This window comes from Phaseolus vulgaris, chromosome 9, assembly GCF_051622355.1.
Source record: "Phaseolus vulgaris cultivar YP4 chromosome 9, ASM5162235v1, whole genome shotgun sequence".
NCBI lineage: Eukaryota > Viridiplantae > Streptophyta > Magnoliopsida > Fabales > Fabaceae > Phaseolus > Phaseolus vulgaris.
Genome location: NC_143506.1, coordinates 12,230,566 through 12,251,315, shown reverse-complemented (window position 1 = coordinate 12,251,315; position 20,750 = coordinate 12,230,566). Strand labels below are relative to the sequence as shown.

Below are 20,750 nucleotides of genomic sequence, written 5' to 3'. Positions count from 1 at the left end.
TCTGCTCTTTAATATTCTTTGGTGTATTTTTTTTTAAATAAATGTATGGTTAAACTATTTTTCATCAATTAATTTGACAGGACTTTGTTGAACTATTTTTTCAAACAATTGAAAATCGTTTTCTTTCGTTTTCAAAAATTAAGAATTTTGCTGGATCTGCTTCACAAGATTTCAACGCGTTTCAGACCTATTCATGTATTCAAATGGTTGCGTTGTGTTGATCCCTACGTATGAAAGCGATCGAATCGAATTCTAATTCGTAAATAATAACTTTTCAATTTTAGTGAAACATTATTGAAGGCTTATTTGATGAAATCACGTTATAACTTGTAAGTTCATGTAAAGTCACTTAGTTTTGTTTGGTTGAGAGAAGAAAATGAAAAGAAAAACACGGAAAAAATTAAGCCAATACCTAACGTTCAATAGATTAATATACGTTCATTCTTGAATTCGTTTGACAAACAGCTTAATGGTGAATGGGTGTGGAATTTGGACTGGCGTAGATCCTTTTTCGACTGGGAGAAATCTTTGGTGGAACAACTGTTTCAGAGTCTGCAAGAGGTGAAGTTGGTTTTTGAGGAGGCGGACAGTTGGGTCTGGAAGATGGGGAGAGTCAAACTTTCTCAGTCAACTCTGCCTATGTTCAGGTAAGGGGGTTAGAGGAGGAAAGTATTCTCCTGTGTATAGTAAGTTGTGGAGGTGCAAAGCCTTGCCTACTGCTTTGTTCACTGCTTGGAGGTTGTTGGAGAATAGGATTGCCTCTAGGGTTAACTTGGTAAGGCGTGGAGTGGCGGTAGAAAATCTCTTGTGTTGTTTGTGTGGGGAGGAGGAAGAGTCGTCTTGTCACTTGTTTTTTGTTTGCAGGTTTGCTTGGCGTGTCTGGTGTCTGTGCTTTAAGTGGCTTGGTGTGTCGTATGTAATTCACAAGGACCCTAAGTCAAAATTTTCACAATTCAGGATGAGTCAGGCTTCTGTTTCGGTTAACGAAGTTTGGGGTACAATTTGGGTTGGCATAGTGAGCGAAATCTGGAAACATAGGAACTCGGTCATCTTCAATAGAGGTGTGGCAGATGTGTTTGAAGTGTTCGCTTCGGTGCAAGTAAATGTATGGTCTTGGATTTATGCAAAGTCTCGTTTTGCTTATTTCCCTTATTCTAGTTGGGTTTTAAATCCTCTGACTTGTATGAGGTTGATTCATTAATGTTGGTTAGTGTTGGTATGGTTATCCTTTGCTATTTTGGTAGGCGTTCTAATAGGAGATTGGTGTCAGGTATTTCTGTATAAGGGTTGGACCACCCTGAAGTGATTCCTATTTATTTATTTATTTTTATTGCTGATAAAAAAAAACAGTTTTTTTTAAAATAAAATAAAAAAATATGCTTTATCCATGGAGTCAAGTATCAATTCAAAGTTTTACCTTGGATAAAAAAACGAGATATGAAGAGAAAATATCACAAATCTAGTGTTTTAATTTTTTATTTATTGAAAGTAATGTTATAATATTTTTATATGTGTGTTGATTGTTCATATATATACTAAATTTTTCTGATATTATTGTTTATGGTATTTTTATGGTGAAGTGATCTTGATAGAGATCTTGAAAGCGGTGATTAAAAATGTGTATTTATGATCATAGAAAATAAAGAAGCACGGAAAAAAGGAAAGGGAAAGATAACAAAACATGATTCATCTATTCACGAAAAGCAAAAGACTTGTATATAGGAAGTCTCCGTCAACAAAAACAAAAGCTAACAAAACGAGAGTAACATAACAGACAAACTCCTAATGAACAAACTGCTAACTGACAAAACTCTAAAATACAAAAACCAAAAAAAGTTAAACTTAAACTCTTAACACCCTCCTCAAGTTGGATAACATAGCCTCATTATTGCAAGTTTAGATAATAGTTTGAAAAGGAGTATGTTCCAGGGACTTAGTGATCAATAAGTCACCAAGTTGATCACAAGATCGGATTCCCAACACATCGGATTCCCAACAAATGGAAGAGATTAACTTGTAACTTGTCCAAAATGAATCCATGTGTTAATGTACTAGTGTTCATGCAAAAGTATAATTATGAATTATATGTCTCGCAGATTAGTTATATCTCTTGTAAATTATCAGAATATAAAATATATTATATTCTAAATTAGTATTTTTTTAAAGTAATTAATATATAATCTAAAATATTCACTAGTACAAGTTTAAAACAACGATTCATTAATTTAATGTGCTTTTACGGCTAGACGTTGCTTTTCAAAACGCGGTGACATTTTATTTAAATTAACTTGATTTAAAAAGGCGACTATTTGTAATAGCTACATTTTTAAATTAAAGCGTTTGATTTAAGAATGCGGTTGTAATTGATTTAAGAATGCGGTTATTACAAATAGCCGCCTTCTTACATTCTTGTTTACCTAATTCAGAAGCGCGTCACTTACGTTTTCATACTCTCATTTCTCTTGCGCTTCGTTTCTCTTCCGTGCTTCCTCCATTAACTGTGCTTCTTCTTTTCTTCCTTTCTTCTTTGCATTGTCGCCGTGCTATTGGTAAGCATTGTTTTCCTCTCTTCTTCTTCACCATTGATTTTTCTATGTTTTCCGTTTCTCTTATGTTTGTATGTTTTTCGTTTCTCTTATGTTTTGTTTTATGTCATTGCTAAGGTTACTATTTCATTGAGAAGGTTTTTGTTTGCTTTCTATTGTGTCTTCCTCGTCGTTGTTGCCGCCTTGCTCCGTTGTATATTTGCGTTTCATTGGAAAAAATTTATTTACGTTTTCTGGACTTTTATTGGGATGAAATACTAAGAATGTGAAGAGATATGATATGGATGCACCAAGAGATCAAAAGATATGCTAAAATAATGACCTTGTTCTTCGAAAATGATCAAAGATGAGAACTTTGATTAGAAACCCAAACAACAACGAAAAAGAAAAGAAACTCTTGTCACTCGTAAATTGTAACATCCTTAATTTTAGCCATATATAATGTAATAAAAGTAAAACAAGCAATATCTAATTACAAATAACATATACTACTTTCTCATATGTGTATCTCAAAAGAAATATCCCTCTTCATAGGGATTTAATATATACATCAAAAGTTTTTACAACAAAACAAAACATTCAAATAAAACTATCTCATTCTCCAACTGCTCACTAAGGAGCTCTACCCATTACACCAGTCAAATTTTGTTATCATGTTATGATTATTATTATACTTATGAGTATAATTATCAATATTAATATAATTAATAAAATAAAAATTAATAACATTCTTCATATATTTAATATCATTATTATTATTAATATAGTTAAATATTCTTAATATTGTTAAATATTCTTAATATTATTAAATATTCTTAATATTATCAAATATTCTTAATATTATCAAATATTCTTAATATTATTAATATTAAATATTATTAATATTATAAAATATTATTAATATTATAAAATATAATTAATATTATTAACATTATTAAATATTATTAAATATTATTAATATAATTAAATATTATTAACATTATTAAATATTATTGACATTATTAAATATTATTGACATTATTAAATATTATTAACATTATTAAATATTATGAATTATGATTTTATAATTCTTCATATTATATTAATATTTTTAATATTATGTATATAATTATTATAATAATAGGTGGTAGGTAATAGAGATTTGTGGGTAAAAGTTGGTAGGTAATAAGATCCGTAGGTAATAGTTGGTAGATAATGTTGAATTTACCTATGGATTCAGAATCTGTGGGTAATGTCCGTAGGTAATGTTGTTCGTAGGTAATATTCGTAGATAATGCTGAATTTACCTACGGACTCAGATTCGTGGATAAAAATTCGTAGATAATACTATTTTTTTTAGTGACTCTCAATTTTATAAAATTCTATCTGACAATATTATATGTTGGTGCTTATAGTTACACATAGTGTTACATTAACAACAACAAAGATTACTTATTTCTAAATATTTGAGAACGAGGTCTATCATTTTACTCGGCCATTTTAATCTTTATATGCAAATTTTAATATCATTAATTCAAATTATTAAAAGTATCTAGCTTAAGTAATAGTAAGATTATATATTTAGAGCCTGAATAACTTATAAGTAGTATATTTAAACACTTCGGTAAAACAATTATAATTTTAGAGACTCAAATCGTGATTTTGTTACATACATTTTTAAAATATCTTAAATATATTTTCAGTTACGGTATAATTGATGAATTGTGATTTTAGTTTGGCAATGATATTGATTTTATCTCTTAAAACCTTAACATTTTACTTTTAATGTTGAAAAGAATGTTAATGTATAAACTAAAGTAACGTTTACTTGATATTTTAATAAAAACTGTATTTTATTTTCATTTTTAAAAGTTTAAAATAACATCTTTTTTCAATTGTACTCTTCTTTCTACTTTTACCGTGCATTGAAAACTGTTTGGTTATAGTAAAAATTATAATAAGTAACTTATTTAAACATTCATTAATAAAAAGTGTTAAGAATAAAATAGTTATACATGCTAAAACGAACTCAAAAAATAGTCTTACTAATGTCTGACTTGAACGTGATTGTGTATTGGTTTGTGTTGCGTTTATTGTTAGGCCTAATGTTCCTGGATGTTTCATAATGAATAGAATACTTATATTAATTACTATGAAAAAAATCATGTTTAAGGTTACTCATATGCTGATAAATTAACTAATTTATAATTTATTCATAGAGAATCATTTCATTGGTATAATAGATAATCATTTCATTAGAATTCTTTATGAATATATATAATCTCCATATATATCGTTTTTGTTAACATATGAGTTTTGGTCTAATCCTCCCATATTTTTGTAATTTTTATTTTTTGTAGTAATATTTTTTTTCATGTAATGGTAAATGATGATTGTTACTTGAAGTGTCAGCATAGTTGATATCCCAAGTTGCATAATAATATCTAATACGAAAGCTTTTATAAAAAAAAATGAAGGGTATAATGTATGTATAATGTGACATGTAAAAAATTATAAATTTCTAAAATAAACATTATTTATTTATCTTTACATGAATTATGTAATAAAAATCACTGATTTTAGTAAAATATAAAATAATTTACAGGAATCAAAATCAAAATTTATTATTTTACAAAGATCAAAATAAATAATTTAATTTTTTATATATAAAATATTAAAAGCAAAATAAAAAAATATAGTAATTTTATTACATTAAAAAGATATTTAATTCCTTAAAAACTATCTTGATATACAGTACGTTGAGACCATATGAGATCCGAAATAAAATTGAACAGAAAGAAATTACGCAGCTGCATAACTTTCTTCTTATTTCTACTATATTTTAATTTTTGAAAATAATAAATAGGGATACATTTGGTATCTTTTTATTATTTTCTTTAAATATGTTTAAAGTTAAAGAATAAGATGTTATTTAAGGTTTGGGTTAAAAAAGAGTTTTGATAGAATTAAGAGATTTGTGAAACACCGACAGAAATATGAAAGGACATAAGTACAGAAGAGGGTATCGTATAAAGCGGTGTCCTTGGTGTGAAGTATGAATAAGTACGACGACAACTTCCACAAGCAAGGACCAGACACCGAACAATACCACCTAAACTTCAAACTGTTTACTATAAAGTACAACATCTATTTATCCATTCTGTTAAGTTAAAAAGGCTTTATGATTTTTCTTCATATCTTCTGCTATCACGCTTCGTTTTTCTTCTAGTTATCTATCATCCATACTGGGCTTCCTCTTCCTCAAATTTTCTATTAGTATCGTTCGTTTGGTGTGTATGAGGTCAGTCTCTTAAAGTTTTATGGACAAGGTCTATTTTGTTAATTTTAGCTAGTTTCAGAGACTTTAAACTGGAATCGATGTTTGGATATCGTGTATAAGGGTTGAATCACCTTTGAAATGTTTCCAATTTATTTATTTTTTATTACCGATAAAAAAAAATCTATCATCCATATCTATAACTAAAGATTTTATATAAAAGCTGCACAACTCTTCCACTTTCAGTTTAACAAGAAAACACATTATTACTAAAACTACCTTCTAAGATCATCAATTTCATAAAACTATCTTTCATACATCATTTATTTGAGGTTCAATTGAAGGGGTTAAAATATTTTTATTCATAAAAAATTACAATTTAAATTTGATCTCTAGTAAAAAAAAAACTGTTGAGTTTTTGTTCCTAATTTTTTATATAATGGTTTAACACACTCCCTTTTCTATTAGAAGTAAAGTTGAAACCGCTTGTTTTGGCCATTTATTAAAATATTTTACCTTCTTTTCCTGTGGCCCATGCAGCCTTTGTCGTCGGCTCCTCACGCGTTTTGTGTTTTTCCTGTTTTCATTTAAATTATAAATCTATTGTTGGTGAAGTTCCACTTACTTATTTCATACATTATTTATTTCATCACAATTGCTTCATCATTAGGCATTAACGGACTAACTACCTCAACAAACACTTCTTTTTTTGGCAGAATTTTATACTTTAATAATCATTAATTAAAACTAACGATTAAAATTATGATAAACTAAATATATATAAAAAACCATTTTTGAATTAATTACATTTTTTAATATTTATTTTAATTGATAGACATTATTAATATTTTATCGACTAAATATAATATGCTTATTTTAAAATATACTAATTTTTATTATAAAAGATTTAAAATAATTATTGTTATTTTAAATATGAAATCACGATTTATTCTCACACATTTTTGGATCTAAGAGTTTATAAGAGGTTTTGGCTTTTTTTTTCCTCGACATCCTTCGTCTTTACCTTTTTTTCAAACTTTCAAACTCTCTATTCTCTTTCTTCCTTATTTCGAGCTTTCTTTGTGTTCATCCCTTTTCGTGTTTTACACTTGTGTGTTTCACCCTTCTTCTTCCATTAATCAAGTTTATCACTAAGGTAAGTACTTTATGGCTTCCTCTTTTTATTCTACAAACTTGATTTTTGATGACGATCATGGTCACCCTCAAAGGAGTGGGGATGTTAGCCCCGTTGGGGGTGATCCCTCCTCTAGCCATAATCCTTTGTTTTCTGTAGAAAAAGATGTTGTGGAGTTGTTGGAGGTTGAAAATGCCTCCACACGGGTGTTTTTGTGGTTGCTATTGTTCCACACGGCGGTTCACGACTGATGGCATAATATTTAAAGAAAAAGACTTCTTCTTCAGCCATCATGGAGGCTTTTGTCGTCACCATTGGTAAAAACAGTAGGAAGGGTAAGTACCTTCCTATTTCTAATCTCGAGTATGTGTCTCTTTATTCTTCAAAGAGACAGGTGGATGACCTTCTCTCCTCTTTCCAAATATGCTTAGAATCACTGGTCGACTTTGTGTTGTCCAGACATTGTTCGAGTTGTGACTGAGTGTATATGAAACCACCTCAAGATGGCTTAGACTTCACCTATGTATATGAATATTTTTACAAAGAGTTCGATATCACTTTCCCTCTCTCTCCTTTTGAATGTCGCATGCTAACCACGATGAATGTGGCTCCAAGCCAACTTCATTCGAATAGCTGGGCTTTTCTAAAAGCTTTCCAGATATTGTGTCATCAACTCCATATTGAGCCAACCATCAATGTCTTCATGTACTTTTATCAATTAAAACACGAGACCGAGGTTGGTTGGGTTTCTCTTAACGACGTGCATTTTGGCTCCCTTTTCACTATCTATTCGTCTTCTTTTAATAACTTCAAAGATAGATTTTTTCAAATTAGGGAATGTCAAAGACCCGAAGATGAAATTTTTTTTCTATTCCAACCAATGTCCTCAATTCCATCTATATTGGCAATGATCCGATAAGTTCAAATCGAGGGTCGAGCATTTTCTCTCCCCCAAGGAAAGAAAGAATGTAGAGTTGATCAAGGGGTTGTCGAGACATATTAACTGTAGGAACCTCCTTAATGTTCCCTTTGTCGAGGACCCTGAGACCTATTTTATAGGTATAAAATGTTTGTTTAAGTTCTTAACTTAATTTTTTAATTGATAATTAACCTATTTGTTATATGCATGTAGACGTCATGGGAAAAAGTTTTGATCTTGCAAACTTTTGAAGAAAGGGGTTGCCAAGAGCGTTTATCCAAAGAAGCCTTTTCTTTAAATTTTGTGCCATCGATCGTGAACCATCCTACGAAACAATAGCAATAGTGGAAACACCCTGTGTGAAGACGTTTTCAACCTCCAACAACTCCACAACATCGTTTTCTACAGAAAACGAAGGAGTATGGCTGGAGGAGGGATCACCCCCAAATGGGGCTAACATCCCCCTCCTTAGAGGATGACCATGATTGTCATCGAAAATCGAGTTTGTAGAAGAAAAAGAGGAAGCCATAAAATACTTACCTCAGTGATGAATTGGACTAATGGAAGATGAAGGATGAAACACATGATCACAGAAGACGAAGAGGGATGAACACGAAGAAAGCTCGAAATAAGGAAGAAAGAGAGCAGAGAGTTCGAAACTTTGAAGAAAAGGCAAAGACGAAGGATGTGGAGGAAGAAGAAAAGCCAAAGCTTTTTATAAACCCTTAGGCGCGAAAATGACTTTTTCAATATCAATTTGTCGCATCTCATAGAGATGACATCATTCACGATGACCTGTTAAAAGGTACATTTTAACCTAAAAGGGATTCTCTCATAATCGCTACAACAGAGAACAAAAACCCCTCATTAATACCTCATCGTTGCTATTTATTATTATTTTTTTATTGTCACTTTCTTTATTCTTATTTACATTTATATGTTTAGAACTTCTAAAAATATACAAGTTAAGGTCTCCCAAAGATGAACGAAGCTCTTCCAATGATGGATGGGCTTATGCTTTCATGTTAATTTGAAAATAAATCTACAATCAAACTCGAAAACTGAATACTCAGCTTCCAAGCTTGGGGGGTTTATGTGCTACCCAGTACCTAAATAATAGGGATTTATAAAATATCACATATTAGTAGATTGATAAAGCAGTTATAATAGTCCACCTTATAGTTCGACAATAACTACACACGTTACTTATGCTTAGTCTTAACGACCAAGTAATTGACAAGTCAACTTAATAATAAGACACACATAAGTAAGAAGATGACCTAAAAGGTTACTACAAAGTAGCCACTTTATTGGGTTTCTACTTAAGCCCATGAGTCTATAAATACCTCATTTCTCTCATGAAATACATTTATCCTATTATTCATTGACTTGTACACAAGATCATCTGTATTCTTACTCACTTGAGCATAAGAGAATTTTCTACACGTGCATCTCCTATAACTTGAAAATTCTTGTCATATCCCATACACATTAGACACATTAGAAGAATGACAATTCATCATCGATAAGAACAAAACTCACCAAATATGTATTAAACAATTTGGAAAAGTAACATCAATAATATTTTTTAGCAAATAATTTAAAATTTATAAACAAATGCCATTAAAATATTGACTTTTTTTTGTTTTATTTAATTATCTTCTGGATAAACAATGAAGATGGTAGAGATAACATACCATTACTTTAGTTACGGAGAATTTTTTTAAATCGAATTAGCATTTAAAATTTATCTAAAGATAAAAAAATATATATAAATATTTAACACGGTTACATGTTTAAACTTTAAATTCGAAATAATTGAGTTAAAGATCATTTCAAGTTGGTTTAAGTTGGATTAGCTGGATTACTACTTATATGTCAAAAAAGGCAGCTTATATGAAACAAATTAATTCGCTGTCTCTTAAATAAGAGACCCGGTTCATACATTCATTAATCAGCTATAACAAAACAAAACGCAATAAATTCTCTGAAAATTTTGGATAACTTCGTTTCTTATTAGTAAGAATGAGGAAACTTAATTTTGTTTAGAATCACACTATATAGTCCAGTATATTTAAATTGTATTTTGTTTTGAATCTTAAATAATGTAAAATTATTCGAGCGAGCGTATCAGAATAAATTATCGGTAGTTGAAGTTATGAGTTTTTTCATAATTTTATTTTTAAAAAGTATATTAAAAGGTTAAGGAAAATTTTGTATTTAAATTATCTTTGATATTGATTTTTAAATAATGGGAGACTATTGGAATTATCAAAAAATCTCTCAATTAAGGACTAAGGAACCAGAGTTCGTTTTTGACTCTAAAGATATTATCTTAACAAACAGATGTCGAAATATTAACATTGTTTCTGAAAGTAAAAAAATATTTCAGAGAATTCTCTTCATCTTTGAGTGGTGGGTCTGTTTAAGTATGTTTCCTAGTTCATATGAGGTATCATTTAAATATATTTTCATCTATAACTCTCTTAATCTTCTTTAAAAAAATCATTATAAAATTTTAAATTTTAAAACGGATAATAACACATATATAATTATTAATCTTAATAGTTATGTTTTTTTTATCGGCAAACTTAAAAAATAATATAAGTTTTTTTAATTATTTAAAAAACATAAAATTAATATAAATTTAAAGAAAGAAAGTGCAATAATTTTGATAAGAAAGATGATAGACAATATATATAGTGAAAATTGGGCCCTTAGTAAGAAAAGTGAGAGATAAGAAGAAAAAGAAGGCACCATTCCAGAATTACTACTTTAATTAGAAAGTGCAAAGCTGAGTTATGAAGGAACATCTGAAAAACCTTTGAAGCAAGCAAGAAACAATTGAAAAGCAAAAAGTGACACGGCTATTAATGGAGACTCCTAACCAAACAACCTATAACATCAATAGTCAGTATCTTATCCATTAATGCTATTATCACTCTAATCATATCTTCTTTAAAATCACAATATGCAATTATTTCTTCACTACATTTGAATTCAATAATGTTCATAAAATACTTAGAGTGAACATTATAGTATTTTAAATGTTTCATACATTAAATGTTCACTTTCCTTCATTGCAAAAAACATAGGAGTCACGGTTCTACTGTATAGATCAAATACTTCAATCTCACTCATTCTAGTTTGTCTCTATTTATAAATATTTTTTAAAACAATTATAAGTTCAATTTATGTATAAATTTTTAAAAAACATAAAAAAAACTATCAGACAATTTCTGTATATAAACTAGGTTTAGTTTTCGGATCAATTTTTCATTATTCTGTCTTTTTCTTCTAACTACTAGGTTGGTAATCAAGTAAATGAATTGAAATAAAAGGAAAGTTCAAAGCATCTTAGCTGTTAAAGTTTTAAAAAATATAAAATGTGGAGAAAACTCAGTTCAAATAATTTTAAACTATCTATATTTATGTAATAATTAACAGAGTGCTTGGTTGTTAATCTGATTTTTATTTCATTTCTAATAGTAGAAAATAAAGAAAAAGACTAATACGTATTAATATAAAAAAATCTCACATAAAATAAAAATATAAATAAAATGCATACATTTTTTTGGAATACTTTTTATAAACGATATTTGTTGTTGTTGAACAACTTTGTTTTTCTTCGTTATAGTGTTTCAGTGATCTTTTTTATTCACTCTTAAAATTACCTGCACCAATTATGGAAAAATAAATGGTATTAATATGTTATAATAAAATATAGTGTTTTTCCTGCATTATTTTTATGAGTACTTTTAACAGTGAAAAAAATAAGAAAAAGGATTATACGTTAAAATTAATGTACATGTTAATTGACATATTTTTAAAAAATTATAAATAAACTTCTATAAATTATTATTTTATGAACAAACCAAATTTATTTTATGAAAAAAATTATTTCATTATTTTTATTTCCTAAAATTATTTATGAAAAAGAAAACAAGCATATCCTAGTTATGCATAAAGTATATAAATTACTCATATAATATTCTTTGTCTCACAAACGAGCCTACGCAGTACCTGTGACTGGACGTACAATTGCTGATGTGTCAGTGATATCCTAATTGTTTCAAGTCTCCTTCCTCAAATGTTGATGCTCGGTCGATCGAGGATTACCTGCAAAAGGTACTTTGACGCTCAAGTAAGTATTCTAATTTAAGAATGTGTTCTAATAAATGGGAAAAACGAACCTTACTCCTTCACAAAGGACTTTATTTATAGTATTGGTTTATGGGCTCGTCCATCAGTTATTATTTGATGTGCATCGTGATCCCTTTTTACTAGGGATGTGCATCTTTCAGTTAATTTTATTTTAGCTGGTTTGTCAAAGATATTCTCGTATATTTCGGGATATAGATTAACTCATTCAACACTACAGTAACTGTTGTTATCGTTATTAAGATTTTTTTTGACTCGGGTGGTCGGTCACTCAGGCACTTAATCACATTCATATTCTGAAATATGTAGGAAATATTTTCTACAAATAAGCTAAATACTGATTAACTAAAAAATGTTACAAATATTCTCCACATATTTCAATATATCAATCAATAATTAATATCCGACCCATCATGACAATGGCCCATAGTCAATGTTACAGAGTGGACTTTAAGCCTAACTCAACCCCATAAATGCGTGGGACTATATATTTTGGGTGGTCCGATAGCGGCCCGATAGCGGGTGGCACGATAGGCCCAACACAAATACTCGCTAGGATAGGCTCGAAAATGGCTCTGATACCATGTTACGAAGTGGACTTTAAGCCTAACTCAACCCCATAAAACCGGCTCATAGGGTTGAGGTTTGCACCCACTTATATATTATGAAATGTCCTTATCTCTAGTCGATGTGGGATCTCCATTTTTTTTTTGCCGGTTTTATGGGGTTGAGTTAGGCTTAAAGTCCACTTCGTAATATGCAGTAATTGTTGGGCTTATCAGGCCACCTGCTATCAGACCACCCAAAATATATAGTCCCACGCACGAGCTTCTATCTATCACTCTCGGCGTAAGGGGGGTGAGTTGGAGATCCCACATCGACTAGAGATTAGAGCCTTTCTTTGTATATAAGTGGGTGCAAACCTCAACTTCATGAGCTGGTTTTATGGGGTTGAGTTAGGCTTAAAGTCCACTTCGTAATAGTCAACACTATAAATAAAACTCTTTGCAAAAGTGGAAGGTACGCTTTAATCAGCTTTACAAAATACACTCTTTATACAGAGTACTTACTTGAACATTGGAGTACCTTTTTCAGGCCACCTCATACCGAAAATCAACATTTGGAGAAGAAGACTTAAAAAAAAAACAAAAAATTACCGACACATCAACAATTATACCATCAATTATAGATATTATTATATTATTTAGAGTCCTCCTTATCATACATGTACACTCTGAGTTCACATTTTTAAAAACAAGTATGAATGGAACGGGGTTTTGTATTATTATGTTAGTTATTTTTACCGATGTCACCATGATGTAAGAATACATAGTCAGAAAGTAGAAATAACTTTCTATGTTGATAACTTTGTCTTACATAATAATAACTTTATCATAATAATAACTTTTCCTTAAAAATAACTTTCTCTTAAAAAAGTAAAAAGTTATATAATACCTAAGTACAAAGTATTAAACAGCAATGTACTACTTTGTGGTGTGGTATCATGTGCAAAAATATTGAATCTTTATGTTCTTTGTTACCACTCCAAAGACCCATTTTTTTTAAAAGAAGTAATATTCTATAAACAATGTGTAGGAAGACGACAACATTTGCAATGTTAACTTTTCAGATTAGATAGAGAAATAATTTACTAGATTTTTACAAGAGCTAGTGGAGGCAAAGTAGTGGTAGTAACTAGAAAAAAAATAAGAAAACTAGTGATATTAAGGTTTGATAAAATTATTAGATTTTATAATAAATATCTTGATAAGATATTATTAATTGATAGTATAAAATATTTTAAACCCATAGTTTATGCTGGTTAAATCCATAGTTTCGTCAATTTCACCCTATACTTTTCATGACATTTTTCGGTCGTATAAACTTCTACATGCAACAATTAATTGTATAGAATATTTTTTAATTCAATAAATTATTTCATAAAAAAAATAATTACTAAGTTACAAAATTTGATTTATTTTATTATAATTAATTTTGTGAAATACAACTTGTTCCATTAGAATTGGGCATGCAAAACAAATTTTGATTCATGGATTTTAACGCGAAGAGATAAAGTTGTCTATGGATATTCTATTTTCCCTAACTCAAAAGTAACTCCCCACCGTGTGCAATATGTCACCCACACTCCAATCCTTTTAAATAATTTTTAATATAAATATTTATAAACAGAAAGTAATTATGATAATATTAAATTAAATATTTGGTGAAAGCAGAAAGAGCTTATTAAATTATGTAGAAAAGTGGCGAAAAAAAGATTAGGTTGAAAAGGAAGGGATTAGATTGTTAAGAAACAGTTAAGATGATCACATGAGTCATGATGCACTATATAAGGATGCAGGGACTGACCATGATTGATTTATTCGACTGAGTCACCCATATATTACAATATAAACGTTATTAGAGATTCCGACGAGGTATAATAATATTCTATTTAATATTATTTTATGTATAAGTGGATGTAAATATTATTTTATTATATATAAGTAATTTAAATTTGATTTTATTTAATGATATTTTATTGTATTTATATATATGAGTGTAAATTTTATTTTATAAATTAATTTATAAAGTTGAGTTATGTTTAAATTTACTTTTTATTATAATATCAAATTTTATTATAATAAATTTATTGATAATATATAAGTAAGTAAAACCTTTCTTAATAATAAAATACTTCACCAACAAAATCGTCTATGTAATGAAATTTATACTAAATCTTTCAATTACTTTCTTTAATCAATACTATTAATTCCTTTAAATTAAGAAGTTCTATTAATTACATTATTAAAGTGTCTTGAACCATCATCTTTTATTGTATCAAATCGTATTCGATAAAGGTTTACTGTTAATTAATTAATGTATGTCATCAATTCTAAATGGAATTTATATCTCTTCATCTAAAATTGAACTTAAAAATCTGGAGCTTGTCTGTTTCTATTTTTGTTTATAAAATTATCACTGTTTTAAATTTATTTAATTTTTGAAATATCTTTTAATAAATTATGAATGGTTTTTCCTCTATTTTCGTACGAAAGAAAACAAATTTAAAGTTATTCCAAGCTAGGGTCTTTTTTAGGGTGAGTTAAGGTATTTTTTGTGGAGTGATGATATTTGCCAGTCATTAAAAAAACACTCATTCAACAATTTAAAATAATAGTATTTTAATAATTAATAAAAAATTATTAAATAAAAATCAAGAAAAACATAAAAAATTATTATATTAATTAAATTATATATTTATATCTAAATTAGTCTCGATCATTTATTATTAAATAATTGATAGTTAAAATTTAATAACTAATATATTTTATCAATAACAAAAATTAATTTAAATACTAATATTTTTTTATTTCTTAAAATAATATACAATTTAATCAATATAACAACTAATTATTTTTGTTTTTAAAAATAATTTTTATTTAATAATTTTTTAATAATGAATGTTTATTTTATTTTTAATTTAAAATTTTAATATACATTATGATATTATTAAATTATGTGGTAAAGTAGATATAATTTTTTTAAAGGAGTACCAAAGTATTATTTATTTTTGTAGCGTGAGTTAAGGTAAAGTGAGAACATAGTGTCTTGTAAATTATTATCTTTTTTAAGAGGATTATTTGTCCTATAAATTTACCCCCCTTGATAAACAAGATTTCTTCTTGTGATTAACATGTAGAGATTGATAACATCGTGGCTAGTTTCGATGTTGATTTTGAAGCATGGCATGAAGCAATTGAATTAAGTTGAGATTGAATATCGAAGTAAATAAGCAGAAAGATATAGGGAGTTTGAATCTTAGAAAAAGAGTAGAGAGGAAGATTTAAAAGAGTGTGGTTAGAAAATGATGTCTCTTTCAGTTGTTTCTATTCCCTCTACTTACATCATGTATATCCCCAAACGGTGATGTAGTTTAATCCCTGGTCAAAAGTTTGAAGCGAGGTAATGGAAATCTGTGGATCCTTATGTCATAGTTATGAAATTGAGGTTAATAATTATGAAAGCAATAATAGAAAGAGAGGGAGGAATAGAAAGTAGAAGGCAGGGTTATACATTGTTGAGTGGGCATAGTAGCGGCCAGCTAATTCCCTCAGACATCGACTTCACACCAACCAACCCTCTTCACACACCACCACAAAAACACACACTCACTTTCTCACTAGTACTTACTCACCACCGCCATTTATATAAAGGACCATTCCTCACGCACCCTTCACCACCATCTACCTCTCTTTTCCCTCTCATTCTCAAAAACAAAAACACATCACAATGGACTATGGAAGACTGGGACCCCCTCATCCAGGTGCCTCCTCACCCACTCCCACTCTCGCCATCAATCCAAGATCTTCCGGGAGGAAGAACATTGCATTGTTCTCCATCTTTGGAGTCATATTAATCGCTGCATCGGTAGTTACGGCCGTTACGCTCCTCTCTCGTATCACTACAAGACCGGAAACCTCCAGGCTTCGTGGCAAGCCTACGCAAGCCATTTCAAGCACGTGCAGCAAAACACGATTTCAGACTGTGTGCGTCAATTCGCTGCTAGACTATCCGGGATCCCAGGCGGCATCCGAGAAGGACCTGGTCCACATTTCCTTCAACGTCACGCTGCAGCACTTCTCCAAGGCGCTCTACACTTCCGCCGCTATTTCCTCCGCCACCATGGATCCCCGCGTCCGCTCCGCCTACCTCGACTGCCTCGAGCTCCTCGACGATTCCGTCGACGCGCTTGCGCGCTCCCTCAGCACTGTCTCCCTCGGTGCCGTTGGCTCCGCCAACGAGGACGTGGTCACGTGGCTCAGCGCCGCGCTCACCAACCAGGACACCTGCGCGGAGGGCTTCGCCGACGCCGACGGTCCCGTTAAGGATCAGATGAGCAACAACCTCAAGGACTTGTCGGAGCTCGTCAGCAATTGCCTCGCCATTTTCTCAGCCGCGGCCGACGGCGATGACTTCGCTGGCGTTCCCATTCAGAACAGGAGACGGCTGATGGCAATGCGAGCCGATAATTTCCCGAGATGGTTGAATCGGCGAGATAGGAGATTGCTGAGCTTGCCCGTGTCGGCGATACAAGCCGATATTGTTGTTTCCAAGGACGGTAACGGAACCGTTAAGACAATCGCCGAGGCCATTAAGAAGGTCCCGGAATATAGTTCACGCCGCTTCATTATCTACGTCAGGGCAGGAAGGTAAATATACCTAATACCAAACACAAAAAATATACGTACTCTTTTTTTTTCCACTCTCCTAATTTTTTTTTAACCACGTAACTAGTTAACTACCACGTTTTTTATGATTGTTGTTTTCGTGTTTTGTACTAAGTGAGTGTTAAAAAGTGTGTGGACCGTGCACTGTGGATTGTGGGGTGATTGCGTGGTGGACTTGTTGGTATTGAATCATCATGCTTGGACCCGGCACTGTAGTCACGTGAACACAATTTTAACAATAATACTATATAATGTTTTTATTTTTCATTTACTTCGTCGCACCTTTTATTAATTGTTTTCCTTCATTTTCTTCCCTCTCTTTCACTAACGAAAAAAGTGTGCTGACAACATTGTTTGGTGTAAATATGTAATATTTGTCATCATAATGAGTTGCATGTGGTGTAGGACAACGTAGTATTTACTAATGTCTCGATGCCACCATCCTCATTAATTGATCTCGACATGCTAACGGTAAAAGTGCGTTAAAAATATAGTTTTGATTAAGGAGAGGAGATTAAAACTGATTAAATAGTTTTTTTCTTTTAAGTAAAAAAATATTAAGTTGTTAGTGATGTACGTGATGTGATATTGGTTTTAGCAGAATATGTATATATAAATAAAGCAAGTTTGGTGATACAAATTTCATTTCAGTTACGAAGAGGAGAATTTAAAGGTGGGAAGGAAGAAAACAAATCTGATGTTCATAGGGGATGGTAAAGGCAAGACCGTGATCACAGGGGGAAAAAATTATATGGACAACCTCACCACATTTCACACGGCATCTTTCGGTAAATTCTTTCTCTTTGACCTCTTCCATGCTCAAGTTAATTATTATTTATTATATTTTATGATTTTTCAAATTTCAAATAAAAAATAAAAGAGTTATAAATTGTATGAATACAGGTATTTAATCAATTATTTAAAGATAGCAAAAGTATAAATTAACAATATTTGTTTATAATGTAAAAAAGTATAGAGAAAAGGAAAAGGTTAAAAAAAGATGGAGAATGTAAGGTAAACCAGTACAAGTTGCACGAGCCCTGCTAGTCGTCGTTGCCATGTTAAAGATTCCTTCCTGTTTAATAGTCTGTCTACTCGCGAGTGAGCTTTAAATCTCTACCACCAAATTATATTGTTTTCTTTTACTTGTTTGGATATCCAAAGTCAATGTTTGAGAGAATGAAGTTACATATATACCCCGATTCGGAAAGTGCACTGTTTTTCCTCATACTTCCCTCATAATTTCTGCCTAAACAAAAAAGATACCTTTATTTCTTTCACATTCTGAGAAAAGAAGCTCTTCAGCCGATTTGCTGTTGAATTACAGTTTTAGTCGAGGTTTGAACTTTCAAACCTGGAAATTTCCCTTTCCTTAATCTAAAATGTCTTTTTTTCCCTAAATGTGTCTCTATGATCTAATATAGTATAGTTTTGTTGTTCTTTTGTGTTTTTTGAGTCTCAGTAACACAGTACATCCAAAACTTACATTATCATTAGTTTGGCGTGTCCAGAATGAGCATTCCGGATTTTGAAATAAAGCAACAAAATAGTATTTGAAGTTTGATCAACGTCAGCACACCATTAGTGCTTGGTTGCTTGCATGGTATATTGCTCATTATATAATGCGCTATATATGCATTTGTCCAATTCCTATCTTTAGATAAACTTTCAACTTTCCAAATCACTAGAGTGAAAGACATGTTTCCGTTGCATTTCCATAAGTAGTTCTGAAACTGACATTTATTTTTTTCTTTTTAAAATATTGCATTAAACTTACACCGTTTTTTTTTTGTTTCTTTGTTTTGTAATACTGACATAAGTAACGAGAAAAAGAAATTAAAATAACAAATGGGATCTTCTGGCTTAGCTCATCTTGACCTCATAGCATGTATTATTCTTAAATATAATCTTATCCTCAAACGAAAGGCACAAGATTAAAGTAGCGAAATCTAGTTATTGTTAGTGGGTCATGCAATGCTTGCAAAATTGATAAACAAAGTTGCATTGTGTCCAACATGGACAGAATATTCAAAAAGATTAAAGACATGACCACTGGTTCGCAACCAATATTAATTCAATACAACCACTAACTTAAAGTCTTCACCTTATTTTTATTAATAATAATAGTAAAATGTTGATCCTATGGTGCAGCTGCTAGTGGTTCTGGTTTCATCGCCAGAGACATGACATTCGAGAACTACGCCGGACCGCAGAACCACCAAGCGGTGGCCCTCCGTGTTGGAGCGGATCACGCGGTGGTGTACCGCTGCAACGTCATCGGATACCAGGATACAATGTATGTCCATTCCAACCGTCAATTTTACCGCGAATGCGACATTTACGGAACCGTGGACTTCATATTCGGCAACGCTGCAGTGGTGTTCCAGAACTGCAGTCTCTGGGCCCGCAAGCCCATGCCCCTACAGAAGAACACAATCACGGCCCAAAATCGCAAAGACCCGAATCAGAACACGGGGATTTCGATCCACAACTGTCGGATCCTTGCCACACCGGATCTAGAAGCATCCAAGGGTGGCTACCCCACTTATCTGGGTCGTCCCTGGAAACTTTTCGCTAGAACCGTCTACATGCTATCCTACATAGGGGATCACGTGCACCCACGTGGGTGGCTGGAATGGAACACGTCGTCGTTTGCTTTAGACACGCTGTACTATGGTGAATACATGAATTCTGGGCCGGGTGCGGCCCTGGCTCAACGGGTGAATTGGGCCGGGTATCGGGCCATCAATTCCACCGGTGAAGCTTCTAGATTCACTGTGGGCCAATTCATATCGGGCTCGTCGTGGTTGCCGTCTACCGGAGTTTCATTCGTTGCTGGGTTATCAACATAAAATAATGTTCCACTGCACTGTAGACACCTTCCATTATTGGTTCATAGTTTAAAACCAAACCAATTTACCAATATAATTTTATAGATATTTTATTGGTCACTGTACTAAACTACAATATAGTTTTTTATTTTTTTTAACCCAATGATGATAATAATAAGGAATATAAGTTGAATGTAGACAGTCTTTAATGTGATATTAGGTTGTTTTTTTCATCGCCCTGCTCCAGGTCAGAGTTGCTACAGTAGTCTGCTACAGCATTTTCATTTCACCGACACAAAATAAAGGTAGGACCCATACGTTACAAACAGAAAGATGCTAAGTTATTTCTTATTTATGTTCTTCCTATTATTGTATAGAGATAATAATAATATTAAGCATCTACTTTAACTTTTTACTGTTAGCTTACGTCAATATCATACACAACAAAATGTTGTGTCAATAGTTGTATGATTTTCCAGTACATATCCATCACATCCTAAAAGATTTAGCAAAAAGAAAAGGAGAAAAAAAAATTAGAAAGTGAACGACACATTATTAAAAGTATTTAATCCTATAAAAAAACCTTCAAGAATCATCAAGTCATTGCAGGGACAACTCTCATATTTATCTTTGATTTTTTTTAATTTAATAGTTAAAATTGAAATTAGATTAAA

General features: G+C 31.2%; 1 protein-coding gene across 1 annotated transcript; it reads left to right on the top strand.

Annotated features, from left to right (window-relative positions):
- Positions 1 to 16,028: 16,028 nt before the first annotated feature.
- LOC137821293 (putative pectinesterase/pectinesterase inhibitor 34) lies at positions 16,029 to 20,273 on the top strand. The gene is made up of 3 exons (XM_068625808.1): positions 16,029 to 17,227; positions 17,897 to 18,033; positions 19,397 to 20,273. Exons 1-3 carry the CDS (start codon positions 16,308 to 16,310, stop codon positions 20,095 to 20,097), a joined length of 1,758 nt encoding a protein of 585 aa, XP_068481909.1. The 5' UTR covers positions 16,029 to 16,307; the 3' UTR covers positions 20,098 to 20,273.
- Positions 20,274 to 20,750: the final 477 nt, after the last annotated feature.

What these genes read in the sequence shown, in the direction of transcription:
- LOC137821293 (XM_068625808.1), top strand. Translation starts at nt 16,308, where the DNA reads ATGGACTATGGAAGACTGGGACCCCCTCATCCAGGTGCCTCCTCACCC. An exon ending in ATCTACGTCAGGGCAGGAAG is followed by an intron (nt 17,228 to 17,896) that starts GTAAATATACCT and finishes ATTTCATTTCAG; the next exon opens with TTACGAAGAGGAGAATTTAA. An exon ending in ATTTCACACGGCATCTTTCG is followed by an intron (nt 18,034 to 19,396) that starts GTAAATTCTTTC and finishes CCTATGGTGCAG; the next exon opens with CTGCTAGTGGTTCTGGTTTC.